This window comes from Triturus cristatus, chromosome 4_1 (genome assembly GCF_964204655.1).
Source record: "Triturus cristatus chromosome 4_1, aTriCri1.1, whole genome shotgun sequence".
In the NCBI taxonomy this organism is placed as follows: Eukaryota; Metazoa; Chordata; class Amphibia; order Caudata; family Salamandridae; genus Triturus; species Triturus cristatus.
In genome coordinates this window covers 596137702-596155557 of record NC_140585.1, presented here as the reverse complement: position 1 = coordinate 596155557, position 17856 = coordinate 596137702, and the positions used below count along the sequence as shown (strand labels likewise).

The 17856-nt window shown below is 43.5% G+C and overlaps 1 protein-coding gene across 7 annotated transcripts in view; it reads right to left on the bottom strand.

Annotated features, from left to right (window-relative positions):
• FRMD4A (FERM domain containing 4A) overlaps positions 1-17856 on the bottom strand; it is a 713130-nt gene that overhangs the window by 16962 nt on the left and 678312 nt on the right. For all 7 annotated transcript variants that reach the window (XM_085652949.1, XM_085652947.1, XM_085652946.1 and 4 more), the window contains exons 18-21: positions 13504-13560; positions 12892-13123; positions 4878-5042; positions 2324-3183 (exon numbers count right to left, since the gene is read on the bottom strand). In XM_085652949.1, the coding sequence (XP_085509075.1) occupies positions 2324-3183; positions 4878-5042; positions 12892-13123; positions 13504-13560 (1314 nt within the window). The remainder of the gene's footprint in view (positions 1-2323; positions 3184-4877; positions 5043-12891; positions 13124-13503; positions 13561-17856) is intronic.

The following is a 17856-nucleotide window of genomic DNA, read 5'->3' as shown; positions in this document are numbered from 1 at the left end:
AAAGCTGGTGGCCGGCAGAACTCGGACCAACACCAACAGATCATGCACACAACCTCTGTATCACAGACAGCCAACTAACCATGAAACGACAAGTCAACGCAGTTGCCTCTTCCTGCTTCCATACCCTCTACATGCTCCACCGGCTCTTCAGATAAATCCCCCTCAACACCAGACAGACTGTCACTCAGGTCCTCGTCACCAGCCACCTCGACTATGGCAAAAGTCTCTAAGCTGGAATCTCCTCCCAGCTCTTCAAAAGAATTCAGATTATACAAAACCCCACAGCCAGACTCATCCTGGACCTCTTCAAATTGATTTGCATCACCCCTTACCTCAAAAACATCCACTGGCTTCCCATCCAGAAGAGAAACCAGTTCATGATCCTTACGCAGGCATACAGCGCTCTTCATGACCAATGACCATCAGACATTTACCATCGACTGAACTTCCACCTGCCTGCTAGACTTATACGCTCTGCCTCTCTCGGCCTCGCACACACCTCCCGCATCTGTCGAAGTCGCTGTGGGGGTCGCTTCTTCTTCATCGTGGCCAAGTCCTGGAACGACTTTCCCCCTACCTGGCAAATTTCAGAGAGAAACTCAAGACCTGACTTTCAATGGAGACACTGCACTCTCAGCACCCAGATATCCTTAGGGGTGACAGTGCTGCACTATACCAGTGCTGATTGATTGAATTGGTTATTAGTTATTTAGATATCGGAGATGGATCTGAAACTCCCATTGACTCCATGCCTGTGTGACTAGGTTAGAAGACACATAAATAAACTTTAACTGCTTAAGACTTATAATAGTGTTGAAAACTTGGGTGCTATATTTAGTTTATCTATTTTTGGAGCACAATGCCAACTTCTTTTCAACTTGATTTATTATAAGCTCCCTTTACATACACAACAGTGGCAGGAAGCCATCTAGTATTCAGAAAAGCAGGAAGCTCGTTCCTCACCCCCACACTCTGTTATCATCGCCCATGCATCATACAATGAAAAAAGGGAGTCATTCCGTGCCTCCTTCTCATCGACTTGTCTCTCATGGAGGAAGTTCAATCTCTGCCGCTCCCTTCTAAATGATTCTAATCCGGTTTCCAGCAGTGGGCGGCTAGAACTACTCAGTGTCCAACAGGAAGATGGAAGACCCCTGCTTCCTACTACTGTAACTTACTGATCTATGAGAGGGAGTGCACATTCCAATCAGATAAGTATCTAAAGTACATATGAATCCAAACTGGACACCACCACCACCACCTCTGTCTGCATATAATCAGTGATCTGTGCTCTCTCTGCATATCCAGGCTGCGCAGCTCGGTGAACTGCTTATTTTACCTACTTGAGTTCTTCTGTTGCCTCAAATACAACAGTCAAAGGGCATGAATGGAAGCAGGGCATTTCATCACTCAGAAAGTCAGCCGGGCAATGCATCACTCAGGAAGTCGCCTGGGCATTTAATCTCTCTATAAGTCACCTTGGCATTTCATCCCTCCGAAAGTTGCCCGGGCATCTCATCTCTTTGAAAAACCCGCAAGTATTTCTTCTCATCAGAAAGTCACCCAGGCAGTTCTTTTCTCTGAAAGCTGCCTGGGCATTTAATCTCTCTGGAAGTCACCAACCTACCCTACTGTGAATATGAGAGTGTGCTCTGTATTAACATAAGTGTGTCTATTCCAGCCTTTTAGGGTATGTAAGCTATTTCAACTCGGGTGAACCCACAAGTGGCAATTCATATATCAAAACAATGTTATCATTAACTGTAAAAATCTCACACATTGCAGCTTTATCTTTATCAGAAATACAAATTCCGTAAGGACACCAATAGTTGCAATAGAGAGCTGGTGTATATCACATTTAACTTAGGAATAGTTCCACATATATTTTTCAAAACTATGAATGCCATTTTATAATTCTAATACATTTGCTCAGAGAAAAGCGATTGATTATAAAAGTCTTTGTAAATACAACAGATGGAAGCTGGAGGAGAGCGTTATGAATAGGGGACGAGGAGGGCGGTCAGTTTGGTTTCACCTTGCATTTGAGATGGTACTTAATAATAAAGAGATTCATGTTATTTACCATTGAAATATACATAGGCTACAAACTAACACTCCAAAGTCTGGATGGGAATCTCTACATTTGTAAGGAGACTTATTTTTTTATTAAATATGCACTGCCAGCTTCACAGGAAATTAAAATAAATCTTTAAAACATTTCAGCATGTCAAGTTGTTGCTGGTATATATTGGATAGTGTGTGAGGATGTGAAAAGAGTTTAGTGTAACATATAAATAAACATGTATCTTCGTTTAGCACTCACCTGATGTTGCTTTACACATTTGCGGCATTCGTTTTACCCTGCTGTGTGCCACAAAGGTGCTTTGAGATGTGCTGTATTGGGAACTGCTATCCGATGAATTTGAACTTGTGTGCGAGAGTCTGTTGTGCTCCTTGTGAGTGGATGAGGACCGGTGGTACCACAACCGGAGTTCATCTGACACCGCAGTCCTGCCCGAGCCCCGCTCTTGGCTCTCCCTGCCAAGCGATGGAGTCCTTACAATCTGAGAGCGGGAGGGGGTTAGTCTTACTGAATCCGGAGAGTCCTCTCCATGCCAGTTCTCTTTGAACATCCCTCCAGCGGTATAAGAGTTGGATGTCTTAAATTGTGCTTTCACACTGTAGTGCCCCTCCTGGTCATTCTCCAGACTGCGCACCACCACAGGGGTGGAGCTTCCTTCAATGTAGAGCGGGTATTCTTTGATCCTGTATTGAGAAGAGGGTTGGCTTTGACTGTGGAGGTAGACTCCGTGGTGTCCAGTTCCATTCCTTGCTGCCAAATTCGGCATGCTCCCTGAATTGGATGACAGAAGGTTCCCAGCGGATTTGTGCCTGTGCCGCTGCCTCTCGCGGGCCTTAGACGGCGAGTCCTCTGCTAGCGTGGAGTAGTTGGGGTTCATCTGAGCGGGATAGAAGTGCTCGGAGCTAGAGTGACTGGTGCAAGAGGAACAGTCGTCCATTGGGTCAGAGCCATTGCTGCTACGAGTCCTTGGTGTGAAGAAATCAGGGCTCCCAGTGTCGTTCTCGGACCCAAGAAGCTTGCCTTGCGATTCCAGACTGGAGCTTCTATGTCTAAAGTGCTGGACTAGGCTATGCAGCCTGGTGGGGCTGAGGTCCACTGACCTATAAGTAAAACAAAAGACATTAATCCAGGCGCACTGAGGAACACAATTCTTACCTCGTGTAGTATAACTAGAGACAAAATGAGAAGAGCTTCTATTGGACATGCAACCAGAAGCACAGACATTTTGGAAAATAATCATAATTAGAATAAAAATGTGAAAGAGCGCACGAGAGGGAAATGAGAATGAGGTGAATGGAAATGGAGAGAGAGGAGAGCGAGCCGATATGGTAAGGAGAACAGAGAAAGACGAGAGAACAATGAGAAGATTTAGACTAGAGGGACAGAGGGGATAAGAGAGAGAAAGAAAATGTACCGTTTTTAAATATGATCGATGGTCAAGAATTGTTCTATTGGATTAATTAACAGAATTAATATGATGATGGCTGGCAAATTTTTGCACCACTGCCAATATGGCTTTTCTATGGTGTGTTGCGAAAGTGCTTTAATCAGCTGGAAAGTAAGGTCACGGTACTCCGAGTACCAAAGGCAGTATTTACTTTTGCCACCTGCTCCATGCCTACTCTAAAGTACCCAAACCTTAATAACAAACCAAAGACTCAATGTTCACTCCATATTGCTTTTGATGAAGGACATCCTCATAAGCTTGGTAGGAATCACAAAACTCTTTGCTAAGATGCCCAGGTACCTATTAGCTAGAAGTGGTTCTAGTCCACCCAGCCTGGTTTCTTGCTAATTGGAAAAGTACACCGTGCTATTATTATACAATGACTATACTAGACCCATAAGCTTCCAGGAAGATACAGACTGCTGAATTTCCTCACCAAGCCTTTTAGCCATTAGATATATTGATTCTCAATGTCTTGATAGTTTAGATACCAGCATTCATCTTGCGGTATCTGGTGGGGCCAAAGGAAATAACACAAGTCACGCTGAAGGGGTACGGCTTCTGTGGCTGGATAGGATGTTTCAGACAGGCCTTACACAAAGTCTGCCACCTGAGTTCTGACATACGCGAGTCCGGCTTTAGTTCACTGTGAAAATGCCAAAATGTCATTTTATTTAATTAATTAAATGCTGCCATAATTTGACCAGCTAATATTTGCTGGCTTTACATAAACTAGGGTGTATTTTATTTGCATTTTGCAATATTAGAGGAACGTCCTCTTCTACACAGAATAAAACAGGAATATTGCAAGGATTCCTGTTTCTCTGTGCAAAGTCACATTTCCACCCTCACAGCCTAGGCAAAGGACACACTTGCTACTAGTAGATGTAGGTGGACGTTCCTCTGTGGTTCGTGCTCTAGGCACCTCTCTAAGACCAAATTTCATGCATGCCTTGTCTACATCTGCATAAATGTGAGTAAGCATGTGCGTGCTTTTTATATACTGCCATATGTTGAAGTTGAGTGCATAATTTAGTTAAAGTTGTTTACAGTACAAAAATAAAGGGTTAGATCTATTTCTAAGCACTTTGAGTCTAAGAGTCATCAAAAAGCATTTACAGAGAGTTTGCTCCTCAGAAGCATACATTTATAATTAGGGAGCACCTTCTTCCCTTCAGCGAAAAATCACCTATACCATCTTATCTGACATACACGCTGAACTACCCCAGAGGGCAGCATAATAAATTAATATACTGGAGAAAAACATTTCTGATTTTTCCAGATGAATTTGGTAGTGTTACATTACGGGCCTGCCTTCTGATGCCTTCTTGGTGGTGGCATTCTTACCTTGTGGCATGGACATAATGTGGACTGCGTATTCGCAGGTCGGGCGTGGATGGCATGCTGGACTGAGAGTTCCAATGAGGGAGGCTGCGGATGGGACTGTTCTGCAGAGAGCTGCTCCCTCCGCCCTCTGCACAGCTACCTGTGCTGGGAAAGCGCTTGTGGCCACTGAAAACAAAACAACACATATCCACTTCATGTTATTTCAGACTCCTCAATAAAAATCTTACTCACTGAGTTGAAGTATACAATTGAAATTTTCCCTTGGTCAGTAAAACATCTTAAGCAGGAAAGGTATTTGTTTGTACATAATATTACATTCTCTGGATGTAATGTAGCTTATACGGTGCAATAAATCTCAGTTTTTGAATATGCTAAATACTTAAAGACTTAAACACTGGTATTAATAAAATGGAAAATGTTACTTACCTGTAACAAAAGTGTGAATCTTGAGGCTAATCTAGATTCAAATATACATTATTCTTCCATCTAGTAGTTGAGTTTGCAACAGAATCTAGCAAAATGTTTTGGGGGGGTCAATCACGGGGAAAGCGTAAATGCTATGGTAAGCGAGCTACCATGTGAGCAGTGCATTTTTCCACTGATGTGGTATCAGAGCACTTAAATGGTGAAGAGCAATTACATGTAGACCTATATGTGCCATTCAAAGTGTGTGAGGCTGTCGAACGTCTACTGTGGGAAGAACGGAGTGTGATGCATGATGTCTTGATATGTGGTTGTGTTGTAGTGAACTTGGTGTTGCTTGTATGCGTGCCGATGTTCATGCAGTTAAGAAGGAATAGAGGGCACTTTGTGAAGTGTTTATATTTTACATACCTAAACAAACAAATATTGCATGGCGGTACGGTACTCTCTCCCTACAAACAGCTATGGCTCAACACGTGAGAAAGACCTAATGCTACAGTGTGTGGTTCTATGAGGCCCACCCAAAAGCAAGGGGATCCAGACACTACAATATGTAGTCTGTGTGCCCACCAAAAAGCAGTAAAGGTACAATCCAGGGAAATTAACGGACAACCCAACAAATGTGTCCATGGCTCCAATCCGAAGCAGTAAAGATGCAACCCAAAGAAATCAACAAACATCCCAGTACATGTAAACATGAAGTCCACCTAAAGGCACTAATGGTAAAAGCCCAAGGAAATCAACAGGAGCTGTGGGCTCCACCTAGAAGTAAACATACTGCAACCCACAGGAGTAGGAGCAACTATGGACCTGGAAACAGGAGGTGTCAATGAGTGAAGAGAGGGTTTTAGAATTAATAAAATGGGTGAAAGTGGCGGGCAGTTTAGGGAAATTATATGAGTCGGGAAGATCTCATGTTTGGCTCAGTGATCTACCTCGCCATAACAGGCAAAAATAAGGGAGATGCCACACTAAGGTGCTTGGCTCCCAGGTCTGGTGCGAGTTAAATGGGAGGGTAGATTCAGCAGGAAGGGTCAAGCCAGCAACATCACCAGCCCTGGGCCTATAGCTGGGCACAAAAGCTGTAGGAGGAGGACAGGAGAAATCAAAACGCACTGAGGATATGACAGAAAATACAAGCAATGGATATGGCAGGAAGAGAAGACAGTAAAAAGCTGGATCGCAACTTAGCTAAACTGAAATGAAAACGGAGACTGGGAAATTCTAACACTGCAGCATTTCTGGTCCAAATCAAAATGCACGGTTTGGAAAAGATTTAGGCAGAAAATCTGGGCAGGATTTCATTTAAGCATTTAACTGCCAGAGGCGTACTGTCAAAGCAGAAACTCTCACTGGGGCACTCACACTTTACAGCTCAACTCCATATCCCAACTGAAGCTGGGGGCTCCAATCCTGCTTCCCATGTGGTGTGTACCACAGTGGGGTTGATTGTTTTAAATGGGTCATAGTGTTCAATGCCCGTTGCCAGTGTAGTGTGCCTTTGATTGTATTTGGTATATGCACAATGTCTTTGTATTATGCTCTGTGATGTCGCAGACTAACCCTGGCCTGTGTGGTGTTTATTGTACATTATTGGATCAGCTGCACTTACATGTGCTCTAGTTCCCACTACCAGCTGCCCGGGTGGTGTGTACAGTGCTTGTATTAGGTAGTGCTCATGATGCCATTGGCCATAAGACCACAATGTCCAACAATTAAATTTCAATGTTTAGATGCTGTATTCACAGATGGCCATTTGTAAGGTACAATGTAAACGTGTAAGTGATTACATACTACAGATTGAAAACTTAAATATGTGAGAAGTGCTATCTGATCCTAGAATCCTCAGGATGCACAACTCTAGTGACGGTTAGGTTCCTTTTTAGGTCGAGCCTAGAGCAGCGCATGCCCTGCTTGCTCGACTTTTAGTAAGGGGGTTTTCAAAGTGCTACCAGAGGCTTTTGCTGGCCTCAAGCTTGCGTGCATGTGCGCGTGAACGCGCGACGGCCGCCATCTGTCTTTTCTCCGTCACGGGTAATTAAGTGCATCGCGATCACTTAAACTTTCGGCGCCCGCGCGGCCAATGCTTTTCGCGCGCTCTTGTTATCTCTATCTCGAGCTTTTAACTTGCATGTTGGTGTTGCAGTGTTTATGCTTGTTTTTGTTGTATATAGGTAAGCTTTTTTATGTGCAGCTGCTCCTGTTACACTCCCGCTCCGTTTGTTGCTCTCCCGATGTGCTTTCACGTCCTACGTTACACTTCCGCTCCGTTTGTTGCTCTCCCGATCTGCTTTCACGTCCTCCCAGTGCATCGTTGCTGCCAATGCTTGTTTAATGTTGCAGAGTGTATGTGCAGCTGCTCCTGTTACACTCCCGCTCCGTTTGTTGCTCTCCCGATGTGCTTTCACATCCTACCAGTGCATCGGTGCTGCCACCAGTCTGACTGTTCCAAGTCAGTCATTTTGTTTGCTTTTATACATCATAAATTAAAACCGTTTCTGCCGGATGCTGTTGAGTTCTACTGATTGTGCTGTTTTTATTAAATTACTCAAACACTGGTGAGTTCGCAAGTACAGAAAGAGAAAACCGAATACTACTGCCAAACAGACAGGAAATTGTAGTAAACCTTGCAAACTGAACCACGCCTACTGCCCAATCACCTGTCCTGACCTAAAATAATAAAAGTGTTCCACCGAATCTCGATGTCACTCTTGTCTAGAAAAGGCACACGACCAGCAACGGCTTTTAAACAGAAATTTCCTTCAAGAAATATCGCTCTAAGCTAAACTTGCTCTCACTTGAAAGCCAAAATGCAAACAAACGTATGTTGTTACGTTGAATGCCCCCTCTTTTTTTTTTAACCCCTTCCCCGCTCATGACGGAACCGTTCCGTCATGAGCCACGGTTGCCGTGTGCTCATGGTGGAACGGTTCCGTCATGCCACGACCGTTGGCGGCCGCTACGCCCACGCGGTGCTGTTTCCCCGCCTGTGCGGGGGGACAACGCAACTGGGCGGAGTCATGACGGAACCGTTCCGTCATGAGCACAGCTCAACCGTGGCTCATGACGGAGCGGCTCCGTCATGAGCACAGCGCCACCGCGCTGCCCCCTGCACCCCCCAGCGCCGCGGCGGAATTCCCGCCGCGGCGAAGGGGTTAAACAATTAAATGCACTTCTACAGCCATGACATCTTTTCAGCATTTATTAGAGTCCTGAACGCCTCTCGTGATCCTTCTCCTCATGGGACCAAATCAGTGGTACCCCCACGCCCCCTCTCGTATTCTGACCTGGGATCACGGGGAACCGGACAGGGCCCTTATTTATACCACCGACCCACGCAATATGATTTTCTTGCTAAGGACTATGGAACTTGAAGTTTTGTCTGCACATATTTGCTCTTCATATCTTTTGCACGACTCCAATAAAACCAGCACTGTTAATTTTTGCCACCTCCTTGGTTGTTGGAGGCTTTGTTGTGTATACATAGCCGCTTGGGGTGCCAGACATGCTTCCTTGAGTCCAATAGTAATATCCACACTTTTTAGGTCTCGCATAGGCAGCATGTGTACTGCCATCTTCATACAGTAGACGGAAAAAATGCACTGCATGAAACGTCGAGCTGTGTGCCTAAACCATAATGCTTTCCTCTAACCGCTGCAGCCATCTGTATTCATCAGAAAAAAAACCTGCATCTTTTTCACAACCAAGAAGCAGCTTCCTAACACAGGGATTTCAGTATGATTTGCGTGGAGACAAAGTATTGCACAAAAATCACTGGTTTTGTTTTATTTCTCCCTCTCGTATTTCTTTCTTTCTTGTTTCTCTTACCCTCTAGTTTTGTTTTTCTCTTCTCACCCTCTCCTTTCTCTTTCTTTAGCTGCTGGTTTTCCTTCTGCCTCTCATTTCTCTTTCTCCCCCTCTCATTAACCTATCAGTTCACTTTCTTTCCATCTCGTTTCTTTCACTCTTGTTTTGATTTCTATCCCTCACATTTTTTTTGCACTCTTGTTTGTCCATGATCATGCCGTTTATATTTCTCTTGAACTATGATTCCTGCTTTTTCTCTCTTCGTTTCCCTTTGGCTCCTCATTCTGCTTTCTATATATTTGTATTCTTTCATCTTCACTCTCTGCCTGTTACTCTTCCTCACTCATTTCTTGTTCTGTCAAACTCACTTCTCTCCTTTCTTCGCCTTGTATCTATTTCTCAACACTTCCTTGTCCCTCTGTCTTCCTATTTTTCTTTCTCTCATTTCTTGCTTTCTATCCCTCACATTTTTTGGCACTCTCGTTTGTCCATGATCATGCCGTTAATATTTCTCTTGAACTATGATTCCTGCTTTTTCTCTCTTCGTTTCCCTTTCGCTCTTCATTTTGCTTTCTATATATTTATATTCATTCACCTTCAGTCTCTGCCCGTTACTCTTCCTCACTCATTTCTTGTTCTGTCTAACTCACTTCTCTCCTTTCTTCACCTTGTATGTATTTCTCAACACTTCCTTGTCCCTCTGTCTTCCTAGTTTTCTTTCTCTCATTTCTATCTTAGTTTGCACTCCCTGTCCTCTCCCGCTCTGATTTTTCTCCCCTATGGTTCCCACTTTCTACCTTTTCAGGCTTCGCCTTGGACTGTTGCATAATGTGCTGTATAGCTAAATACTTATAAGGTCCCAAAAGCGAGGGACTGGCACATAACTTTGCACAGACAAACGCAATTTTGCTCTAACATTTGCACTGATGGATTGATGCAATAAATGTGCAACAAGTGTTTTTGTGCCAAACAGCTCATGCACATCTTGTTTTTGCACGTGTTGATCGATGTAAATAAACTGTTATGCAAAACTGGCATTTTGTTGCAATCTGCACTGAATCAAATTAATGCATTCATATATGTTCATGTACAGCCCTTGCTACAGTTGTCAATTTAAATGCAAGGTGTCTATCTAAAGCGCTCTGATGCCTTTGGACAAAGTTTGCGCTATATAAAACTGCAAGAAAAGTCCCTAAGGTCTATTATCATTATGCAGAAACAAATTGCCAGCATTGCAAGAACAAAAGACAAGCATTGGCATAGCCAATAGGTCTCGCCTTGGGGACCTTATAAGTGTTTAGCCATGCAACAATTGATGTTGCTGCACCAAGGATATTGTGCTGCATAACTAAATACTTATAAGGTCCCAAAAGCGAGACCTATTGGCTATGCCAATGCTTGTTTCCTTTTATTGTGGGAACCTAGAGCCACATGCTTTGCAATTTTTGTAAAGAAGTGTTCCACCGAGGGATGTAGGTGTGATGTGTAAATAGCAGCAAACAAATGCTTCAAAAATGTCTGCCCTACCTCAGCCTCTTAGCATACCTGCACATTCATTTTTTCAAATTTAGTAAATATATTAACTGAAGATCAAAAAACGCCTTACATATTTCAACTAAGCAAGGGAACCAGCTTTTTGTAAATAGTACAGTGCACACTTAGCTTGACATATAACTAACCTAATTTAACAGCTTGATTATTCCAACTATCACCTCCTTCCCCAACATATGTGGTGTATGTGGCACAAAACATTGTTGTGTTTGCCTCGTGGTTCTAGTCTTATCGATGTAACACGTTAATGCTCTTCTTATGAAAAGCTCTTCCCGGATGCATGTGTTTTTCACTTACTCTGCACATAGACGTAGAGGGCACTAAAAGGATCACCTTTAATGTTATATGTTTAAGAATTTAGCAAAAAAAAAGAGATATTATTGAGTTTAAACTGTATTTACCTTCCGTTCTGGTGGAGGTGCATGGAGCGGTGAACTAATGTGTGTATGACAGGCAGGCAGACGAGTGATGGATATTGTTAACTCTCCAGAAGATAAAGCCCAAAGATGAACACAAATGGATGCCAAACCCTGTAAATGCACCCACTAAATAAATCAAGTATTGTAAGGCAACGTGGATGAATCTGTAATTGGCTTAGGTGACACCACGCTGTGAATCCTTTCCATGTTACCGTGTAGGATGACCCAATAACCAGGTTGCAAGTGTCCCAAGAATGATTGTACATCTGTGGGGGAGGTTTTAGCAGCTAAATTCTAGGATTGCAGGACCCTGGCTGCAAAGCTCAGCGACATTTGTTCTGATGCACGAGTTAAGCACTGCTGAATAGTTATTAAATAAGGTACTGGAGGCAACGTCATGTGTTGCAGCAGCAATGTATGGATTATTCGGAGAACCAAGGTTACTTTGCCCAGGTTGGTGCTAGAGGTATGGCTGGCATGGTGGACAACCTTCAAAATCGGTCTGAAGATGCCATTCTTTTGGGGGATTAAGAGACCGAATACATTCTTAGATCCCTTATGTGAAATTGAATCCCTTCTAAATTGCACAACTACATCAGTGATTTAACTTCCATTAGTAACAGGTATGTTATTGCTGTCTGCTCTGGTCAGATTTGTTTGGCTCTCTTTGAAATTCTATACAATGTCCTTGCTGAACCACCTGTTGAACCTAAAGGTCTGAGGTAAATTCTTTCCAACATTCTGTAAAGAGACACAAACACCCCTGGAGGAGAGGACTTGTATTTGTCACTACTACAAATGCCACTTGTTAGCAGGGGCTAAACATCTGGGACTATTACCTCTACCCATACCTCTGTCTCAGAAACACTGGTATCTACATGACCAATACTATCCTGAAGTAATTTAATTAAGCCCGTTGACATCCCTGAGGATTATATTGTGAACTGCACTGTATAGATACTTGCTGCTAGAAGGATACCATTTGTTTCATCGCATGCACTGTTTTGCAGTTTCGTGTTGTCACTTAATTGTAACTTTGCCTCATCCAGTTTTACACTTTCCTTGCAGGTGGTGATCCTGTTATGGAAGCAGTGGTAATGGATTGGTTGTGTGCAGTCTCCACAATAAATAAATCTGGTACAGAATGAGAAGGAATTAATTGTGGATCTTATGGAGATATGTTTAACTTCCTAGCCACATTTTGAGTCCTCACTTAGCTGTTGAAGAAGTCTTCAACACCTTGTCTTGGTCCGAAGATGCATCAAAGTCCTTCCTCTGCTTCTTCATCCATATGCAACCAATAGGTGTGGGGAGCTGTTTATGTGTGGGGAGCTGTTTTAATATTGCATGGAGGGTTAGAAAAAGTGTTGACACAGGGCAGAAACGGATAGAACAAGTACATTTCCTGCTTATTATCTAAAGGGTGTCTGAAATTCATCTCGGATATTTTCCCTTCCATAGCTTTTATGTTGTGACTTCTTATTCTTGAACCTGAGGGGAGTCATGGACCACATCGTCATCATCTTCAGTATGATATGGCAAGTGAGGTGTGACCCTTGGGGTGAGCCTCTACATTGGTTCTACTATTGGTTGCTTATGGTTTGGGCACCTTAAAGCATCTTCAAATTTCCTTTTGGCAGCAAATGTTGGAATTTCGAGGCTTCCTTCGCCTTTCGTGGGTCATGATCCCTCCACATACATTCAACAATGGATATCACAAATTACACTCTGGGCATCTGCTTATATACATATGCCTTTATACAAATCTTGGGATCATATTTATGCATGTATTTACATTTAGCTGGCTATCCCACCTGGAATGGCTGGATCGCTTCTTGACCTTCTCGTAGGGCTCATCCAAGGACGACTCGCTCCACATTTTGGGCTTTATGGGTGACTTGTCATAATCATTCCGCTGGTAGTGCATTTGTCGGAGACCCTCGAGTGACTGGGGAGGAGGGGGCCTCATATGTGAAGGGGGCCGAGGTGGGAGTCCTTTGTGAGGCGACTGCAATGGGGATATCATGCTGGTGACCTGAGAATCCTCTGAAATAAGAAACGGGAAACATGAACACTGCTTCACAATTAATCCAGCAACACAAACAAAAGGCTCTCGGAGTAACTCTGTTAATAATCTAACCATTTAGAAACCGGCTGAAGGCTTACCAGTTACCCCAACACTATACTAATAATCCGTACCTCGAAACTACCACCCATCAAGTGCGTAGCTGTTTCACTTTCGTTTTATATATAAAAGTACAAGATACGTGACATAAGATAGCATGATATAATACTCGGTACTTCCTATGGCAATACTTGCATTAGACCCTAACAATTTACATGCCATGTATCTAAGCTTTCTACGTAAAGCTAGTGGTGGTGCCACACTCTACTAGCCTCATTGTCCTGAAAGAAAGGACACCTACCATCCTCAAGCACAAAGGCATCGGAGAGCGAGCTGTCCTCACTGGCAATGTTTCCTTCTGAAAAGTGAAAAAAATAGATGAATTAAGATTCATTATTTTCAAATAACTCATACATTTCTACAGTGCATCCACATTTTAGTCAAGGAAAAATCAAATGCTTCTATTGTAGATCAAAAAGTCTGTTATTCAAATTGCACGTGGGAGCGAGGGAGAACTAGGGATACGAAAAATGCAGTTGAAGCTTCTTTAACTTGCCCATGCATGTTTTCACCCAACATTCCAGACCGATTACTTGTTGTTAATCGTACACGGGGATAGTTTTTCTGTGCAACTAGTTTTCAGTGCATCATTTTTTCTTTTAGTTGTCAGGTCTGGTGACCAACGATGTCCCTCCTTAAAGATGCTTGCCATTACAATTGGGAGTCTGTGTATATTAACACACTCCTCTTTGTTCGACGTCAGCGGTGCACTCCTCTCCTCTATGCACCATGGTGACCTGCGTCTGGGACACTACACTTCAGTGGTTGGCAAGTACCACGACCTGTGAAGCCTTTCTTGGGATTCCTGGGTTATCAGTGGTTACTGGACCGCGCTCTGCAAAGGTGCTGCACTTGTGCCGCTGAGCCACCCTTCGAGTGCACTCCATTTGGGTAACCAACTGATTGTTTTTCGGCAACTGACTCTCGTATGGTAGAAAGAGTAAGCAACTATGCATCCCTCCAGGCGGTGGGGTGGGCTAGCAACTTTGTTTCAGTGTGATATACAGAAAACACTCAATAACAATGATGCTCGTTAGGTGTTTTTTTACAAAAATTTAAATGACTTTATTCAACAGGTATGAACATAGTTCAGATGAAGAGATCACCTGTGGGTCACATACAACGCCAAACGTTATTATGGCATCTTAGTGCTGGGCGCTGGACTTCTGATAACATTGATCGTGTAGAGCTACACTCATGCAAAAGATCCTTATAAAGGTGGGTAAGCAATACAGACGGGGCAACTCTTGACTGCTGATCCTGGACTATTCTTTGGTACTACATTGGCAGCAAAACTGCAATAACAGTGTCGCCTATAAAAATAGGACAGGCTCAAAATAAAAGGTGTCACCCCCAAAAATATAGATCCCAAAATCCCACCGCCCAAACAACGAAGACCCCATGCAGCAGAGTTTCTGGTGCTGCTGGTGGTGACTTCCCGGTTAAGGATGCAGCTAACAAAGTCACATTCACTTCAGTACTATTACAGTTTAAAGATCGACCAGATAGAGATTACTGCTTAGGAAGTGCTCACTAATTTGGTGCAAGGGCACCTTTTTAATCGGGGGCCTATATCTCAATATGTACTATTAAAAGAAAGCTCTTCTGCTGGCAGAGCGCTCAGAGGCCTCCGGCACCGACGCAAATCATTGGTCGAATCAGAACCGGCCCAGGAATGTTTTTTTTTTAGCTAATTTTCAATCACGAGTTTAATTTGCTATCTCCGAAAATAATAAGGGCTTGGAAAATTGTTCATACGTTTCTGCAATCAGGACGACTTTCTCCAGGCACCCTAAGTTCAGGAGTGAAGACCTCCTAGCCTCCCTAGGGCTGAAGAAGTGATGGTAGACGCACAGCATAGGCCATGAACTTGGAAGGCTCACCACTCGCGAGGAGGTGATGCTGCAGCTCCACGGTCCAGATGATTCTGAATCATTCCTACTGACCAGCCGTGCAAGGGCTCTTTTGGGTCCTGAGTGACTTTTATCCACTGGGGACATCCTTCATGAGGCCCTTGCACTCAGCTGGGCCCTGCACCTTTCTGTGGATGAGGTGGGCTCCGCCTGTAGGCTCAATCTCAGTTCCTTGAAGAAGGAGACAAGCTCTCCTTCAAAGGTCCCAGCATCTAAACTTCTCACAGGTGCACAAAACTTGTGCAGAGTCTGAAGGGAATGTAGCAACCTAACAAATATTCTACCACTTGTCCGTCTTCTCTGTTCCTGCACAGGTCTTTTTGGTGTTCACAGGAGGGTCTCGGGTGGCATGCCACAGCCAACTAGAACATCTGTTTTATTCAAATGTTTATGTACTTCTCTAATTCTATATGTATTGCTAATTACAATTCGTGGGGTTCTGAGTCCACAGACATACTAGTTGTAACTGGTCCAGATTTCCTGTATACCAACCTGAAACCGATGCCATTTGAAATTGCAATAACAGAACAAATACATGCATTTCATCCAAGGGAGTGGAAACCACCTTGGACAGAGGCAATGGGCTATGTAACTCATGCACCTGGAACACATGCTTTATGGAGGGGGACAGAAGTGATTAAATGCAGGGTAAGATGGATAATATCAGCTCAACGAGAAAAGTGACAGCAATTCTGTGTATGCACACACAGGTCCAAACCACCATACATACATATCCCAGAAATGAACGAAACTAGAAACTTCAGTTATGAGGACTTGATGGACCTTTTCCCGGCTAGAGTCGTGATGTAGCCTCCTCCCTGGGGATCAGTAAATCGCATAGCCAGGGCTGAGAGATCAGAACCCACACTCATTCAGAAAGGAGGTACTTAAGAACATGGGTCCGAAGCTGTCCAAATTCATGAATTAAATAGAGCCGATGGCACCAGGCACAGGACTACACGCTATGAGGGGTAAATTATGACACACAACCACTCCCCTCCATCTACTTTATTTATCCTTTCTTTTCTGATCTCTTTCTGCCAGCCCACTCGAGCAGAAACACAAGGTATGAAAGAAAAATATGAGTGGTAGAGCAGCACATCTTTACCAACCCATGCGTATGGCTTTGTTCCTACATAATGCACCTGAGAAATTAATCAGCACAGTATTGGTAAATACTTGCCACATTGCTTGCTGCAGGGTGCCAAGTAGGTCTGCTGCGAGTGCTTCATTTTCTTCACTGTGGTTTGCATTTTTTATCTTTACATCACTAAGTGCTCTGACGTAGATAGGGACAAATTGTAAGAGCTGAATGCTTTAACCACATCCTGCTGTGCTTAGATCAAGTGGCTGCACAATATTTGTCACAAAAACAGAAGGGCCCCTCGTTATGCAAGAAAAACTGCCTTTCCTAGTGGAATGCCTAGGCAACATAGTGCAATTTCGGGCAGTTTTCCCGCCTGCATGAACACTTCTGTCCAGTGCATAACAGAAGCGCCAGACACTGCAGCAATGTTTCTGTTGGTGGAGAGGAGCTATGTGTACCCCCTACATGTCAGTGGTCCCCGATAACCGGATCATCATTGTCATGGAATGAGTTAACCTCACACATTACCCAAGATGTGGCAGCAGCTGGCATGACTGATCCTTTATGTCTGATGCTTGGTGCTTGGATAGACAAGCGCACCCAAGGCACTAAGAAAGTCACAAACTTTGCGTCCATATCCCATCTTACAGAGCACATCAAGAATGGATACTTGTCCTAGCAGACGGAGTACGGAATGTAGGGGTGTGACACAATGGAATATGTAACAAGTATGTTTACACATTACACTACGTTAAATACACACATACTGTGTTACGGAAGCACACAGGTACCTAAGGTGGTCACTGCATTGTGGCTCGCCCATTAATGTTAGCCAGCAATGGTCCATGAGGGCTGGATCCGAACCATATTTTAAGGACAACCACTGAATGAATGAATGAAAACTATATACAGTCAAGAAAGATATCAAGGTACTGGGATCCTGATGATGGAAACTGGAGCAAAGTTAGCAGAACAGAAAAGTTAGAAGACTTTATGATTGGGCAGGTGCCTGATAGAGCATGGAAGAGAATTCTTTAACTACAATCCAAAAATGTTTTAGACTTCTTAACAATCTAAAGGACTTGTTGGTTTTCTGATAAAGCAGATTTTGTAATAGGAAAAGCAAAGTATGTACCACTCTCCTCACAATGACTGTTAGAAGAACAATTCAATAATAGTCCCACTGCGTTGCCATTAAATGTACATACCAGTTGCGTCTCAAACCTTTGTGTATACGCTTATAGTTAACCAGAGGGAGACAACCACCTTGCTTTAAGTATGCAATCCTAGGAGATTAAGGACCATTCCACTCCGTTTAGCAGCAACAGAACGTGTCACCTATAGGCAGGACCAATGAAATTATGTGATTCTATGGCTCCTGTGTTTGCCGCATAGTTATGGGTACATTATCCGCTACATCATGTGCAATTTTTGATAAAGGCAAATTGGTTCTAGCTCAATTGCATCAAAAGTTACAAACAATGCGGTGGCGTGTATTCCTGCACAATGGAAGGCCTTTCACAGAGGTTGACTGGGCATCTTTCAGGTATTTATTGTTGTATTTTATTGTTATACTGGTACTAGTGAGGTAAAT